This window comes from Hyla sarda, chromosome 10 (assembly GCF_029499605.1).
Source record: "Hyla sarda isolate aHylSar1 chromosome 10, aHylSar1.hap1, whole genome shotgun sequence".
Lineage (NCBI taxonomy): Eukaryota > Metazoa > Chordata > Amphibia > Anura > Hylidae > Hyla > Hyla sarda.
In genome coordinates this window covers 58,602,290-58,619,206 of record NC_079198.1, presented here as the reverse complement: position 1 = coordinate 58,619,206, position 16,917 = coordinate 58,602,290, and the positions used below count along the sequence as shown (strand labels likewise).

General features: G+C 40.4%; 1 protein-coding gene across 1 annotated transcript in view; it reads left to right on the top strand.

Moving 5' to 3' along the window:
- The window catches only part of LOC130293840 (cytoplasmic phosphatidylinositol transfer protein 1-like), a 218,742-nt gene that overhangs the window by 186,610 nt on the left and 15,215 nt on the right, over nt 1-16,917 (top strand). The window contains exons 4-8 of the mRNA XM_056542999.1: nt 542-549; nt 3,281-3,352; nt 8,289-8,381; nt 10,405-10,560; nt 13,084-13,147. Coding sequence (XP_056398974.1) covers nt 542-549; nt 3,281-3,352; nt 8,289-8,381; nt 10,405-10,560; nt 13,084-13,147 — 393 coding nt within the window. The remainder of the gene's footprint in view (nt 1-541; nt 550-3,280; nt 3,353-8,288; nt 8,382-10,404; nt 10,561-13,083; nt 13,148-16,917) is intronic.

Sequence of the window (16,917 nt, the reverse complement as noted above, 5' to 3'; positions counted from 1 at the left end):
TTCAGCTTTCATATTACCCGCACATCATTATGGACACATCACAATTTTTTTCTGATTGATAGATTTATAAACCTGGGCTCAATGCTGAATTTTCTCAGCAGACACAACAAAGGATACTAATTTATTGTCTTTACATTGACATATAACAGTGTTGACTGGTTTTAAAAACACTGTAATACAAAATCTTATACAATAAAACATGTGAACACTTATCATAGATGTTCAGACAACTTTGATGTCTGGACCAAGTTTAGACATATATTTTCCTGGCAGTCAGACCATGCTAGAGTTCAAGAATCTCTAGTTTATTATCATTTGCAGAGAATGGAGCTTGTGGGTAATTTTCCACTAAACTGTACAATTAACATAAAAAAGGGATTAAAATAGCATAAATATTCCGAAGTGGGAGTTTTTATGTTGGCAATATATTGTTAGCCTGATATCTGACTGACATTGTGCTCAGCGTGTCCCCTACACCTGACTAATGCTTTTCTTCTTTTTTTTTTTTTTCTTTCATGGTTTTGTGTTGGCTGGCAAAAAGAATACACAGTAAGTCTCACAATGTTACGTCCTATTTGTTTTGTCTTTTGTACATTATCAAGGTGTAATACTATGTTACTTATGTTACATTAAACCGTTACAAGAATGTCTCATTTTAATGTTGAGATGGAATTTATGTAATCTAAATATAGTATGTATTCTAGAGGACATTCCTTTTTTAAATCAGTATAGCTGTCTAAAGTAAGTTTTTTACAATGTCCATTGGAGTTTGTTTTCTAAATTTTATCTTGCATTTAATGCCTAGGATAATCCGTAGGAATATAAATGATATAGATTCCTTTGTACTATTGGTTAATACAAAGTTAATCAATAGTACATTAATACAAAGTTTGTTGAAAGTGTAGTAACCATTTAAGCAATTTTGCCAATATTGAATTAGTGGATATACCTTCCAGTTTTGAAACTCATACAGCCGGTAAACCTGAAATGTAGGTTGCTTTATAAGGTTAGTTTGCAGCAAAGAAAGTCACACACATTAAATAGAAGTTTGTTAAACAGCTATTGAACTAGTGAACATCTATTGAATTATATTTGTGTTAATACTCATTTAAGTACATACTGGTCATTATACTTAACTCCTGGATGACATCAGGCGTAAATGCATGCCTGGAATAAATGCATCAGGGCATAAATGTATGCCCCGAAGCATTAAAGAAAAGCTGTCATTAGTGTTACTTGCACTAACCTGTTGGCAAAAGGTCTGTAATGCCTGTGACACTGAAGAAAATCATACTTACCTGTCCCCATTCCGTGGTCCTATTGTCCCACTATCTTCCTCCATATTTTCCATTCTGGCAGCAAGCTTGGGGCAAAGGCAGAGCTTCCTGATGTCCCCACTGCTATTTCCGCAGGCCTGCTCACAACTGGGGCCAGCAGAGAAGCAGCAGCTGTGACATCAGGAAACTCTGCCTGTGCCCAAAGCCAGCTCTGAAATGGAAGATATGGAGGAAGATAGCCGGACAATGGGATAAAGGAATGGGGACACGTAAGTATGGTTGTCATCAGTGTCACCCACATTAAAACAACAGGTTAGTATGGGTAACACTGATGACAGTTTTCCTTTAAAGGGGTAGTCCAGTGCTGAAAAACGCATCCCCTATCCTAGGGATGGGGATAAGTTTCGGATCACGGGTGGTCCTAATGCTGGGGCCCCCCGCGATCTCCTGTACGGGGCCCCGGTTCACTGGCCAGATAGCCGGTGTCGACTGCCGCACAAATCGGCGGCTAACATGCCCTCTCAATACAGCGCTATGGCAGAAGCGGAGATTGCCGAAGGCAATATAGAGTTGTATTGTGGTGGTGTGTCAGCTGCTGCTTCGTGCAGTGGTTAACACGGCCCCTTCCTGCGGGCTGCCGGGGCCCTGTACAGGAGATCGCGGGGGCCCCAGCGGTCAGACCCCCCGCGATCTGAAACGTATTCCCTATCCTTAGGATAGGGTATACGTTTTTCAGCACTGGATATCTCCTTTAAGTAATTATGAAGTGAGAGCGCAGGAGCTGAACTCGCTTCACTAACAGTAGCCAGACACTTCTGCTGACAGGCAGCAGCAATCCCACCACTGACCATCATTATCATGATAGGTGCTGTGATTAATACAGATCACGGGGTCTAAAGCATTAAATTAGATTTACCAGTTTGCATAGTGGACTTACCGGACGGGCTCATACGCACTGCATAAAAATGAGACCCCCCAAATTTTTTTTTCAGATTTCCCTCCCAGAAATATTTTTTTTTTTTATTTGCCATACATTTTATGGAAAAACTAAAGGTGTCATTACAAAGGAAAATTGAGCCAGAGGAAAAAAAAATATTATGGGGAGGAGGAAGAAACAAAAGCGTAACAGTGTCCTTAAGGCAAAATGGTCTGGGATTAAAAGTATGTGATCAAATGCTGCTCACAAGATAAACAACCTTTCTGTTGCAACAGTAGGTCATTCCTCCTATGAGCACTTGTGTTGCAGTGGTGGTGGTCGCCACCCAGAGTCATACCATTTAGGTTAGGGAACAACTTAAATCAGGTGGCCTTCAAGTGGAAAGTTGGTTTATACAGCTTGATTAAAATGTGTACAAACTACTTGATGTTAGATATTGAAATATGGATCAACACCTAACATGTGGATGTGCTGCTATGACTTTCTTTTTAAATTGATGTGTATATGGTATGTCTACGCTTGACGGTTGACTCCTCTCAATAGCAGCACATTCACAACCAGGATTATTTTATAGGACTGGCTATTCTTTACAAATACTGTAATATCCTGCCATTGATCTAGGATCTACTTTAATATAATTGTATGTGTTTAGTATAAACAATGGCACTGGTATTTATTTAGTACACTTTATGGCTCTATAAAATACAATGGTTCCTGTAAACCTAGCATTGGGAATGCTTTGAAAGACAGTTTTTCATAGAAACTTGGAGAATTGTCCTACTGAGTGTACACAAAGACATTTCAAAGTTGAAAATCATGTAGCTCCAGACAGTTTTATTGGTGAAGGCTGTATTCAGGCCAGTGTCGTTTGCAAATATCCAGCCCTTTGTACATCAATGTTTAGAGTATTTTAATTGAATTCTAGGAATGTTTTGTTGTGCTTACCTTTTACCACTTTATTAGCTTTAGTTTGAGCTGTATAATCAAATGGTACAGGATGCAAATGTAATTTTCACAATGGTTTATTGACATAGTAAAACAAGTGTTTCATGTTTTGTTTCCATAGTGCTCTTTTCTGCCAAAATTTCAAATCCGAATAGAAACCAAGTTTGAAAATAACAATGGCTGCAATGCACAGGTAAGCATTCTCTACTACATAAAGCATTATAACCAGTATACATTTAACAATGTACACTGAATGCTGATTTTCTTATGTCTTGGACAAAAGGATACCTATTCAATTCTTTAAAACCATTTATTGCCAAAAAGGGATTTTCTGGGTTTTTCCAATTTGTGAAAACTTAGCTAATGGAGGAAATGTGTTAAAATGACAAAATAACCATTACTCTCTCAAAGCTGCTGCCCCATTCTATCCATATATAAAGCATTGTCAACCTAACAAATACATGGTGTTAAGAGGTAGATTCATTATAGTTACATAGTTATTTAGTTACATAATTGAAAAAAGACCATAAAAAAGTCAATCATATTCACCCTTAGACCCTAATGTGTTGATGCTGAGGAAGACAAAAAAAAAAAAAAGGCTGATGTGGATTGGCTTATGACAGGAACAATTCCTTCCTGACTCCACTATGGCAAGAAGAATAAATCCCTGGTTTAACCTTCTATCCCCATAAATCTGTTATCCATAACTTGTAATATCACATTTTTCCAGAAAAACATCCTGATCCCCCTTGAACTTATTTATGGAGTCAGACATCACAACATCATGTGGCAGAGTGTTCCATAGTCTCACTGCTCTTACAATAAAGAATCTCTGTGATGATGGTGAAACCTTCTTTCCTCTAGATGTAGAGGATGCCTCCTTGTCATAGTTATCGGCCTAGGTATAAAAAGATCACTAGAAAGATCTCTGTACTTTCCGTTCATATATTTGTACATTGTAATCAGATCGCCCCTAAGACGTCATTTCTCCAAACTTTCCGTAATAACCCCAAGCTTGATAACCTGTCAAGGTCCTCTAATCCTCCCATGCCATTAATTATCTTTGTTGCCCTCCTCTGCACCCTCTCTAGTTCAGCCATGTCCTTCTTATATACATGTGCCCAAAATTGGGCACAATACTCAATATGCGGTCTGACTAGTGATTTACACATTATAAAGGGGTCTGACCTAGTGATTTACACATTATAAAGTTCACCAACATGCTAACAACCATTTGTAAATTTGTAAAAGGTAATTCCAGTTGGAAAGAAAAAGGAAAGAAAATAAATATGTATGTAAAACTGCCATTTAGCATTCAATAAAAATGTATTTAATTTTTTAGTTGCACCCCTCCATTTTATTGTTGCACCCCTGTTGCACCCCTCCATTATTTAGTCAACTGTCTGCAAACAGTGGTCTTAATACTAGCTTGGGAAGGGGGTGATATAAAAATGTTGCTGACGAACTGGGAATTTATAATTTTTCATCCTCCCTCACCTACTCACCCACTGTAAACTGCAGCCCCTGCCATGCTATAGGATGGGCCTTTAAGTAATGATTCGACACTCAACCTTCAAAATAATGCATGCCTCCCTTCCAACTTGGAGAAACTAAGTTTGCCAGGGCTGAGACAAGGACTGTGGAGTCCACATGGATGGATACGACCAGCAACAACACATAGCTTTACCTATCAAGTTCTCCATGTTCTACTACTCCACCTAATTTTTGTGCCCATTCATATATAGTATGCAGCTCAGTATATGGTATAAGCCAACCAGAGACATGCACCATTGTGTAGTAAAGTGTAGTGCAGTAAACTTTCCACTTGCTTCACTGATTCAAAGCAGCCACGGTCGTGTATACAAACTAAAAGATGGATTCCAACTTTTAATGAGTTATCAGAGAGATTACAGACGTAGTGTTGTACATTGTTTATAGATAAGCTGCCCTCCCTCTCTTCAGCCTCCAAACAGCTTGACAATCAGTGAGTTTTTTACAGTCTGTTTTTAAAAGTACAAGCATTTTGGAGGCTTTTTAAAGTGTTTTTTTCAAGCTTCAATTAGTTTCAATGTTAGCTTCCAAGAAGATCTACTGGTCAGTGCTTTTTGAATGCTTTTTCCAGTTGAAAAAAAATATGTTTTGGGGGCATTTTATGACTTTATTTCTAGGTTTTTTTCTTCAGTGTGAACATAACCCTAGACTTATAATCAGGCTGTCTAGTAAAGCTGTATGAAGATCCTTGCATACGCATGTGCTTCTCTCTGCTTGTTTTACTGTTCAAAATTTTTGCCATGTCTCTGTGACTTGTCAAAAGTTTTTATTTTTTTTATTTTTATAAATGATAGGTACACTTTAAAGCTATCTAATCACAGCCATAAGCTTACAAATTGAATAACATCAACACTACACTAAATGAACTTCATTATAGTACTAAGTCTCTGTCATTTGAAATAGGAGGTTCTCTTCAGTCTACAAATATTCCCTTTTGCGCTCCTATTTTTATAATAATGCCATTCAGATCTTCTGATTATCAGCTGTTCTGCATATTAAAATGCCATGAAAATAACTATTACCATTCTATTAAAGTAGTCAAAAACAATTGAATATATATGACCTCTCCTCTTATCTCAGAGGGAAACAAAGCCATCAGGCATGAAAAATTCATCCTGTCAGATCCATCTACCCGCAGATCAGGGTCTGCCAGACCACCAACATTAAAAGTCTATGGTTAAAATGGAATCCCTACTTAACTTAGTTGCTGGAAATGTCTTTGCTATCTCAAGTCATTTCACATTTCTTTCATTTGGGATACAGAGAGTTTAAGAAGTCAGATCCTGACATCACTTTAAATGGATTTTGGCATTTCATATGTATCAATGATAAACCACATATATAAACATATATAAATAAACCACAACTCTAAATAAAAATGTATCACAGATCATTTGAAGTTGTTGGTCTTGCTGGGTTGTGTTCTATTGGAAGTTCATGCATGTTGGAGGTCAATAGTTTTTCCTGGAAATGTATAAATTTGTATTGCAAATCACAAAGTGCAAATGTCTCAGCCATTTGAATCAAAGTGAAAAGACACTAAGCAAATACTTATACAAATCAAACACATACAAAGAACAAAGATTTAGCTGGCAAAAGATTAGCTGGCAGGCTGCAGTCATGGTTAGAAATGCAGCCAGCAGTATAAGCTTGGAAGTATTCCAGACTGTATTTATAGCTATACTCAGATTGACAATATATCCCTTTGGGTGATTCCACATACATTTTTTTCATGCAGAAATATACAGCAAAAACCACATGCATTAAGTGTGGATTTTGTGGCAGATTCACCGTGGATCTCACCATTATGCATAGAAAGTGATGAAAGCAACAACAAATAGAAAAAAAATGAGTGATTGCAAATCTGCAGGAAAAATTTGCAGCAATTCCGAACAAAAGTATCTTTTTTTTTTTCTTTTTTTTAATACTTTGTCAGTCATAAGTATTGGGAAGCAGCAATTGGCACCTAATTAACCCCTTAAGGACGCAGGACGTAAATGTACGTCCTGGTGCGGTGGTACTTAACGCACCAGGACGTACATTTACGTCCTGTGCATAACCGCGGGCATCGGAGCGATGCCCGTGTCATGCGCGGCTGATCCCGGCTGCTAATCGCAGCCAGGGACCCGCCGGCAATGGCCGACGCCCGCGATCTCGCGGGCATCCGCCATTAACCCCTCAGGTGCCGGGATCAATACAGATCCCGGCATCTGCGACAGTGTGCAAATTCAATGAATGATCGGATCGCCCGCAGCAGCGGGGATCCAATCATTCAGAACGCCGCACGGAGGTCCCCTCACCTTCCTCCTTCCGGCTCCCGGCGTCTCCTGCTCTGGTCTGAGATCGAGCAGACCAGAGCAGAAGATCACCGATAACATTGATCTGTTCTATGTCCTATACATAGAACAGATCAGTATTAGCAATCATGGTATTGATATGAATAGTCCCCTATGGGGACTATTCAAGTGTAAAAAGAAATGTAAAAAAATGTAAAATATAAAAAGTGAAAAATCCCCTCCCCCAATAAAAAAGTAAAACGTCAGTTTCTTCCTATTTTACCCCCAAAAAGCGTAAAAAATAAATTTTATAGACATATTTGGTATCGCCGCATGCGTAAATGTCCAAACTATTAAAATAAAATGTTAATGATCCCGTACGGTGAACGGCATGAACGAAAAAAAAAAAGTCCAAAATTGCTACTTTTTTAATACATTTTATTAAAAAAAAAATTATAAAAATTTATTAAAAGCTTTTTATATGCAAATGTGGTATAAAAAAAGTACAGATCATGGCGCAAAACATGAGCCCTCATACCGCCGCTCATACGGAACAATAAAAAAGTTAGAGTTAATCAAAATAAAGGGATTATAAATGTACTAATTTGGTTAAAAAGTTTGTGATTTTTTTTAAGCACAAAAATAATAGAAAAGTATGTAATAATGGGTATCATTTTAATCATATTGACCCTCAGAATAAAGAACACATGTAATTTTTACCATAAATTGTACAGCGTGAAAACGAAACCTTCCAAAATTAGCAAAATTGCTTTTTTCTTTTTAATTTCCCCACAAAAATAGTGTTTTTTGGTTGTGCCATACATTTTATGATATAATGGGTTATGTCATTACAAAGGACAACTGGTCGCGCAAAAAACAAGCCCTCATACTAGTCTGTGGATGAAAATATAAAACAGTTATGATTTTTAGAAGGCGAGGAGGAAAAAATGAAAACGTAAAAATTAAATTGTCTGAGTCCTTCAGGCCAAAATGGGCTGAGTCCTTAAGGGGTTAAAGTAACATTTCAGGGATTTCTACTTTTATTTTTCAAGTTTAGCCATTATTCCAACTGTTAATTAATAAAAGAATAAATAAATAATAATAATAGAAGTAAAAGCTGATCTTTATTAAGGTCTCTATAGTTCGTTGGCCCTAGCTGTAAAGGACCTAAAACGCTGTTAATTCTGTGTATTGCCATTTCACTGCAGACCATTCTATAGGCTTTTGCCCCATATGGGGGAAATTTAGCAACCTTATCATAGAGAATAGCAATCATAGTAAAAACAACTGTTGTTTTTCTAGGTATTTGGTGAAAAACCAACTCCAGAAGATGATATGTGTTATATTGACATTGCATGTGATGAACTTCCAGAAGGTTATTACAAAAAATCTGAGGTAAGAATGAACACATTCCAGATTTATCAATCTTAGATAAAAACTAATATGCCCAGAACAACCAATCACAGGTCAGCCTTTATTTTACCAGAGCAATCTGAGACATGAAAGCTATGCTGTGATTAGTTAATATGGACAAAGCAGACTACTTCTACAGCATGTACACCTTTGGGGGAGGGAAAACTCTTTGGTGCCTATAGCATTTTGTTTAAAGGGCTTATCCATATTGTAATGTTTAAAGGATTGTTCCTTATTGTAAAATCCTATTCACACTATAGGGAATAACTAGCTGATCGCAGGGGGTCCAACCACTGGGGCCTAATGATTCCAAGAATGGAGCGTCGGGTCACGCATGCATGCCAATGCTCCATTCATTCTCTATGGGAGCAGCAAAAACATATATGAAAATAGAGTTCCACTGTTTCTGGCAGCTTCCATAGAGAATGAATGGAGCAGAAGAGAACGCATGCATGACCTGCCATCCCATTCTAACATGAAACTAGGGTCTCCGTTCTCAAGATTTGCAGGAGCCCTAGTGGTTGGATCCCCATTGATCACCTAGTTGTCTCCTATCCTGTTGGATAATTTTACAAGATGGCACAACCTGTTTAATATATCCTCCAAATGTAGGTAGGTATACATGGGATCAGAGTAGGTTTCAAATACCCACACAAATGTTCCTTGATTCTAATATTTACATTTACAGGTATTGCTCTGGTATAGGACTTTTATATAGCCAAGTGGTTTCGAAATATATACCGTACCACCCAAATGTGTCCCCCACAGCTGCTGCTGCTGCTTCACAGTTTTTGTCTTTCTTCTTAAAAAGTCCCTTTCACTTTTTACTTTTCATCTGTACTTAAGGGAAGGCCTGACAAAAAGTTTTGATCTGTCAAGGTCTTAGGTGACACCCCTGACAATTAATAGAAAGAGCTGAGTAAAGCACTCACTTAAGTACCTTTTTCCCTAGCTCACTGCTATCTCCTTCCTACTGCAGGAGACAATGTCCATAAACAAAATGAAGCCTCCTGCAGCAAGATGGAAAAGCCAGGGCTTTACTTACTTAGCTAATCAATTCTCCCCCTTTTCTATCTTATGATCTGGGGTGGTCTCAACACTGAAAACCTGACTAATCAAACTTTCTAGGGCTTTTTTTTTAAGTTTCAGTGACCATTTAAAGTAGTATTCTGAGTTAACATCATTTAGTATTAACATTACTTTTCACAGGCTAAGTGGCTAAGTGTCAAATTGCAGTGGAGTCCAACTGTAAGGAACCCCTGGGTTGTCCAAAATGAGGCCCCCAGTCTTTGTTATTAATGGAGTGGTGAAGCTAAGCGTTTTGTACTCTTAGGAAGCTCCATAGACACTGAATGGACCAGTGACTTGCCGCTTCATTCTTGACAAAGACCAAGGTCCCCTTTTATCTACTATCATGTGGATGGAGGACAAGTAATGTGTATTCAAAACACCATTTTTAACTTTAGTTATATGCCACTTCTGCCAACTGACCTCTTTTAAACAAGCAGAATTTTGGGGCTGGAAAATGAATGGATACACAATCGATATCAAAATCTCCAGTATTTGCTGTAAATTTTGTTTACATTTTAATGCATGGTACTTTTGAAGTACTTGTTGCTCGACACTTTTTCTCCAATGTGTGAGCCTGCAAAAGACTTCTCCACTGTAAAGTGGCAAGCAACCAAGAACCACAAGTCCTTTTTGTTTTGCAACAAATACCAGCCTTCCCTGTTATAAAGGTGGTACAGTGATATGAACCAGCAGCAAAAGGAGGACCCATGTTGCTGCATCCCTGATCCCACCACTGAATTAATACCACCAAAAATGTGAATGTTAACATCTAGTTGCATTTAGTTACATAGATCTTATCTTTATTTATCTTTATTGTAATAATATATACAGTATATATATATATATATATATATATATATATATATAATTTGTCTAAGAAAGCAACCACAGAGTTGTTTTGTCATCACATTTTATATGCTGTATTATCTATTAGGACCTCAGAACTTTCCGTTCAGAAAAAACTGGTCGAGGGCCATTACTGCAGGATTGGCAGCAAACCACAAAGCCCATTATGTGCTCTTATAAATTAGTTGCAGCTAAATTTGAAGTGTACGGATTTCAGTCAAGAGTAGAAAGCTTCATTCATAAGGTAAGTGTATCATTGTTGTACAGAAAACCCAACTTAATTAAATATTATTATATTTATGAGTAATAGTGGAAAATAGTAATAGATAGAGTGACGGACTGACTCCGCCAAAAGGGACTTCTCCTTCCGAATGACAAGCCCCAGCGTATCACAGGCAATATCCCCAGGCAGAACTAGAGATTATTGCATCCTTGTACCCAAAGAACCAGGCAACACCAGTCTTCAGGTATAAAATCAGAACTCTTTATTGTGGAACAAGTGTCTCATTTATAGGAAGGACATCACAGGGGGAAGGGTCAGTAAAGACAATACATGTGACAGGTAGTCTGGGAGATAATCCAACAAAAATAGCTCTCCCTATACAGTGCCCTGAGTGCAAAAGGTGGAGGTGTGCAGAAGTCAGACTGTGTGCAAAAGGGAGAAGCATGTGTAGAATGAGTGCATTGTACAAAAGGCGAACCGTGTGCAAAAGGTGTACTGTGTAAAGGAGGTGGACCATGTGCAAAAGGTAGACCATGTGCAAAAAGGTGTATTGTGCACAGAAAGTGGACCGTGTGCAGAAAGTGTATGAAAACAATAAATAAAAGTATTTTAACTCTGAGCTTTATGTCACTGGACAACATCAACTGAGGGGTACAAATAGCGATGTCCCAAAGTCCATCCAAGTAGGTAGGGTGACTCTAGGATCCGTCACAGATAGGTTTCTAAACAAATAATGCAAAAGATCATAACTAATTTCTATGGTTTCATTCACATCCTGTGCAGCCTATGGCAAGAATATATCGTTAAAAAAAAAAACGGGATGCCGACATATGTGTGCACAGACAGGAACAATACACCTTATATTACTTGAATATGTCTAATTACGTAAACTCAAAAGAGTAACAAACCTTGCTTTTTGAGTACAAGTAATAATATGTGTATGTGTGGGAAATTACCCAAGCGTAGTTGCCGACTACATTAGAGTTAATGTGACCCATGCTTGCCTGTGCAACTATACGCCAGTATTCTAGATTGTAATTTTGCAGACATTTGTGCCATGGAGTGTAATCTTACTGTTCACCTTGCCAATGTAATAAAGATCAAACCGGAACAAATTCTGTCACCAAGGATAGAAGGGCATAGTGAATTTTTTCCTCTCTATGTCCTGTATAAAGAAGGGAGTCCTGCACAGGACTTAAGCAAGGTAGGACTAACCAAAATGGGGTTTTCTCTGTCAAAAGTTCAAAATCTTTTACTGACAGAACAAGTAGACAAGGTGGCAGATTACAGAATACTTCCAACATTACCTGAGGAGTGGCTGGCATGTTTGGGTGGGTTTTGCATTAAACCAAAAAGGAACTGTGGGCAAGTATTGTAATTTTCGCTGTATAAGACGCACTTTTTCTTCCCCAAAACTGTGGGGGGGGGGGGGGGGGGAAGTTGGTGCGTCTTATAAGGCGAATATACACCTATCGCGCCGGTCCCTGCGGCCATCAACGGCCGGGACCCGTGGCTAATACAGGACATCACCGATTGCGGTGATGCCCGGAATTAACCCTTCAGACGCGGCGATCAAAGCTGACCGCCGCGTCTGAACTGAAAATAACACTAACCTGGCGGTTCGGGCTGTTCGGGACCGCCACGGTGAAATCGCGGCGTCCTGAACAGCTTACAGGACACCGGGAAGGACCTTACCTGCCTCCTCAGTGTCTGCTCCGTGCCGGGATCCCCTGCATGGCCGGCGCTCTCCTTCGTCGTCATCACTTCGTCACGCACGCCGTCCCATCATCCAATAGGAGCGGCGTGTGGAGCGGCGTGTGGAGCGGCGTGTGGAGCGGCGTGTGGAGCGGCGTGCGTAGTGGTGTGCGTAGCGACGTCATGACGGCGACGGAGAGCGAGGACACCGGGCAGCAGAGACATTCCGGAGCTACAGGGACACCCCGGGGATGCGGCAACAGCGATGGAGGGTGACATCCAGGGCAGCGGTGATGAGCGGTGACGGGTCCCGAGCGGCAGGGACACATGAGTACTACCTCCTATACCAGTGGTGTTCAACCTGCGGACCTCCAGATGTTGCCACACTACAACTCCCAGCATGCCCGGACAGCCGTTGGCTGTCCGGGCATGCTGGGAGTTGTAGTTTTGCAACATCTGAAGGTCCGCAGGTTGAAGATCACTGTCCTATACTTTACATTGTATTTGGTTCAGAATCTTTATTTTCTAGATTTTTATCCTAAAAAATTAGGTGCGTCTTATATGCCGGAGCGTCTTATATGACGAAAAATACGGTATGTTACAGTCAGAAGACAGACATGTACTCCTTTACACCTTGTTTTCTCTTTGGGATATCACATGCAGAATGTATTTCTAGTTACCTCTTGTACTATGCAATACATGATCATAATTCCTTTTTTTACTTTTGAACTGGCTCCATTGGGAGACTAGCTTACACTGTCTCTATATTTGCCAATATTTATCAAACATAATACCAGTATATTGCAAAATCCCATGAAAGTAACTTTATTTTATTTTTATTTTTTTTAGAACATTAAAGACATTTTGCTTGCAGGCCACAGACAAGCTGTGGCTTGGATGGATGAATGGTATGGTAAGTACCTGACTTCTTGTAATTGGACACCTAGAGCATATTATTAGTGCTGGATCAGAGGTTACTTCTGTAAGGAAAGATCATGGGCACAGCGGATTATTATATCATCAAAATGGGAAAAATGTATTTACTGCCATTAGATAATACTTTATGCAAACAACCTTGTGCATTGCAATGCATAATATGTGGTATGGAAGTATATTGTATAAGGCAGTCAGTTTCTGTAGTTTCATGTTCATTTCTGTACTACTGTCACAAAGTTTATTGTGGGATTTCATGTCTGCAGAAATTTTTGGTATGCATTGCTTTATTGAAATGCATTACCACTTAACTCGAGATCTGTGGGATATGAATCCCAAATATAGTCAAGTGCGTTAAGTCTTATGATAACAGGTGATTGTCGTTCTGAAGGTCGTGAATAGAAAATAAAATTTTAAAAAAATGGGAGATAGACAGTTTATCTCTTCCTAGAAAGTGCAGTGCCAATTACTGTGCAGAATGCCACTGCGAGCTCTACTCTATCACTTTTCACAGCGGAGATATTTCTAAACTACGTCACACATTCTCCCATAGGAATCAATGGAAAATGTTATTTTCCAAAAATATCAGATAGACAGTACTGCAATCTGTGCTGTTTTAAATTTTTGTTGAATTACATTGCACATGGTACCATACAAATCAATTGAAGAAGACATTTTGAAATCAACTAGTTGGGTGATCTATTTATTTATGTTGCTTATTTTGCAGCAACATACTCCACAGTGTAGTTTGTTAGGATTCATGTCAGTTTCTGTCCCCAGTGGAGCTCACCAATTTTTTAGACAAATAAATACTAACCTCTTATATTTCTATTGTGTAGAAGAGGTAAGTATATTCACAACATTTTTCCAGGAGCCAGGCCTAAAGTGTATAAAACCCACAGCCAATTAAAAAAAAAAATAATAATTATGAAAAATCTGAATTGTTTGTAAAATTCTGAACAAATCTGTTTCATTGTGACCCACTTTTTTCATCACTAGAAATGAGCAAATCAAATGTGACGAATCTGAATTCGTTACAAATTTCAGGAAAAATTTGATTCACAGCAAAAGCAAATATCTCCGAGTTTCTATCACTTGAATCGCTTCATTTAACTCCATTTAGTGCGGTCCAGGCTCCAGGGAATCTAAAATGGCAGATCCACAAGTGAGGATATGGGGCAAGGAATCCTGGGAAGGTGGGAACAAGGGTGGGCAGGATGCAGGATGCACCCTATCAGCAGCCAGTCACCCCTGTGATGTCACAGCCCAATATAATCGGCAGCCATATTGCAGCCAGTCACTTCAGCCTTTCACTGCAGAGAGATATATAGGGACAGACAGTGTTGTGTGTTGCACAGAAAAGCTTTTTCCAGCAGTGATTCACCTCCTAATCACATCAGCGCTCTGTTTCACAGAGAGAGGGAAAGAGGGCAGTGTTTGTTTCACAGAATAGCATTCTTACTGCAGCGATTTACCTCCCAGTCACTGTCTACAACATTCTATTACAGAAAGCAGTGTGTTGCACAGAAGAACAGCAACAATTCAGCTCAAGCACAAATCCTGCCTAGAATTACTTATAGAGAGAGAAAGTGCAATTTTGGGTGCAGTACACAGTGACTGTGTGCTGCAGCACTGGTGTGTACTGCTGGTGTTGTGCACAAATACTTTTTAAAGTGTACAGTAGCGCATTTTTCAGCCTTCATAAGTGCAGAGCACATATGTACATCAAAGTGGTAAACTATTTTGTTCCTGTTAAAGTCTCAAGGGCCTAAATATTGTAAAAAGGCCAGGCAAAAGTACTCACCGGCTGGTGTTGTACACAAATACTTTTTTAAGCGTACTGTAGCACATTTTTCTGCCCTCATAGGTGCATATCACATATGTACAGCTAAGTCATGTACTATTTTGTTCCTCTTAAAGTCTCAAGGGCATGGATACTGTGAAAGGTCAGCCAAATATGTACATCTAAGTGTTGTACCATTTTGTTCCTGATGGCCTAGTTACTGTAAAAGGCCAGCCAAAAGTACATACCTGCTGCTGTTCTAGACAAATACTATTATAAGCGTAGTGAAGCGTATTGTACTTCCCTCATATACACACTAGGTATGTCAGGCAGAGAAGTGCCAAGACATGCACAGAGAAGTGGCAGAGGCCTAAATTTATCAGGCACAGCAGACTAGGGGCGAGTGGCCTCATCTCCCGGTATCAGCTAGCGGTCGTGTCTCGACCAGCAACCCTTCTGCCATCATCGATTGGTTAACACGGTCATCCACTTCATCATAAGTGACATCTGATTCCCCAGTCAACAGTCGGTGGGTTCCTCAGACACAACCCTCAGTTGGCATGGCCCGGGAGCAGTCCCTGTCCTCCTGTTGCCTCTGTCTTATGCTGTTCCCTCCCCTACAGAAGTACCTTATGCTGTGGGTTCAGCTGCACTATTCAGTGAGGACAATCTAATAGAGGACAGTACGCAGCTACTGCCCAGCCACGAAGTGGAGGAGATATCCGCCGCTTCCTCCGCTAGGCGGACAAGTAGTGATGAGGAGAGTGACGTGGGAGGCAGTGTTGTCAGGGTCCTGAAGCAGAAACTGTTGAGGAACCTGAGGAGGACATCAGTGACATGCAGAAACTTAATGATGATGAGGGTTCCTGGAGACAGTGGCAGTAGCAGTGAATTAGTGCGGACTTTTTGTGGGAAAATCAACTACTTGGCGGTGTGGCAGTTTTTCATCAAGCATCTGGAGGAGGTTAACATAGCCACATTAGAGATGTGTCGGCAGAAGGTGAAGCATGGCCAGGGTCCCAATGTTGGCAGCATGGCCCTGCGTCAACATATGCTGCACCACCATAAAGCAGCCTAGGAGAATCGTGGCTCTGATGTGGTGGTCAAGCCTGCTGCATCACCGAGTGGCATGCTGCTCCCTCTTTCAGCCAGCCAAGGCTCCACCACCTCAGCCAAAGGGAGTTGTGTTTCATACCCTCCTTCTGTCGTTCCAGTTACTCCTGCTCCTCCTACTTTGAGTCAGCCATTCCGCCAGCAATCCATCCGCGAGGCCATGTCCAAGAGACAACAGTATGCACCCACTCATCCAATGGTGCAGAAGCTGAATGTGCTCCTGTCCAAGTTTCTGGAGCCGCAGTCCTTCTCCTTTCAAGTTATGAACTCTGCACCTTTCAGAGAACTGATGGCTTGTGCCAAGCCGAGGTCCCAAGACGTCATTTCTTTGGGAAGCAGGCAGTACCAGCCCCGCGCAGTTTTGTGGAATAGAAGGTGGGTCAGTCCTTGAGCCTGTCGGTGTGTACCAGAGTGCACGGCAGCACCAACATGTGGAGCTGTAACTATGGTCATGTCCTTTACGGCCCACTGGGTGAATATGGTTCCTGCACAGCCACAAAAGTAAAATGGACAGGTCACACCGCTTCTTCCTCCGCACTCTCAGGCCATTGGTCCTGTGACAGTGTGCGACTAAGCCTCCTCATCCTCCATCATGTCCTCAACCTCCGCTGCACGGACAAGTCTCAGTGCCCCTTCAGGATACCATGTGTGCAGGGTACGGTGATGTCACGCTGTTCTTCACATGGTTTGCCTTAGTGAACGGAGTCACACAGGGGAGTAACTGCTAATAGTCATTCATAAAGAAATCGGAGCATGGCTTACTCCACAAAAACTGGAAATGGGAACCACGGTGACTAACAATGGGAAGAACATCTTGTCTGTGCTGCGACAAGGAAGGCTGAGCCATCCACCCT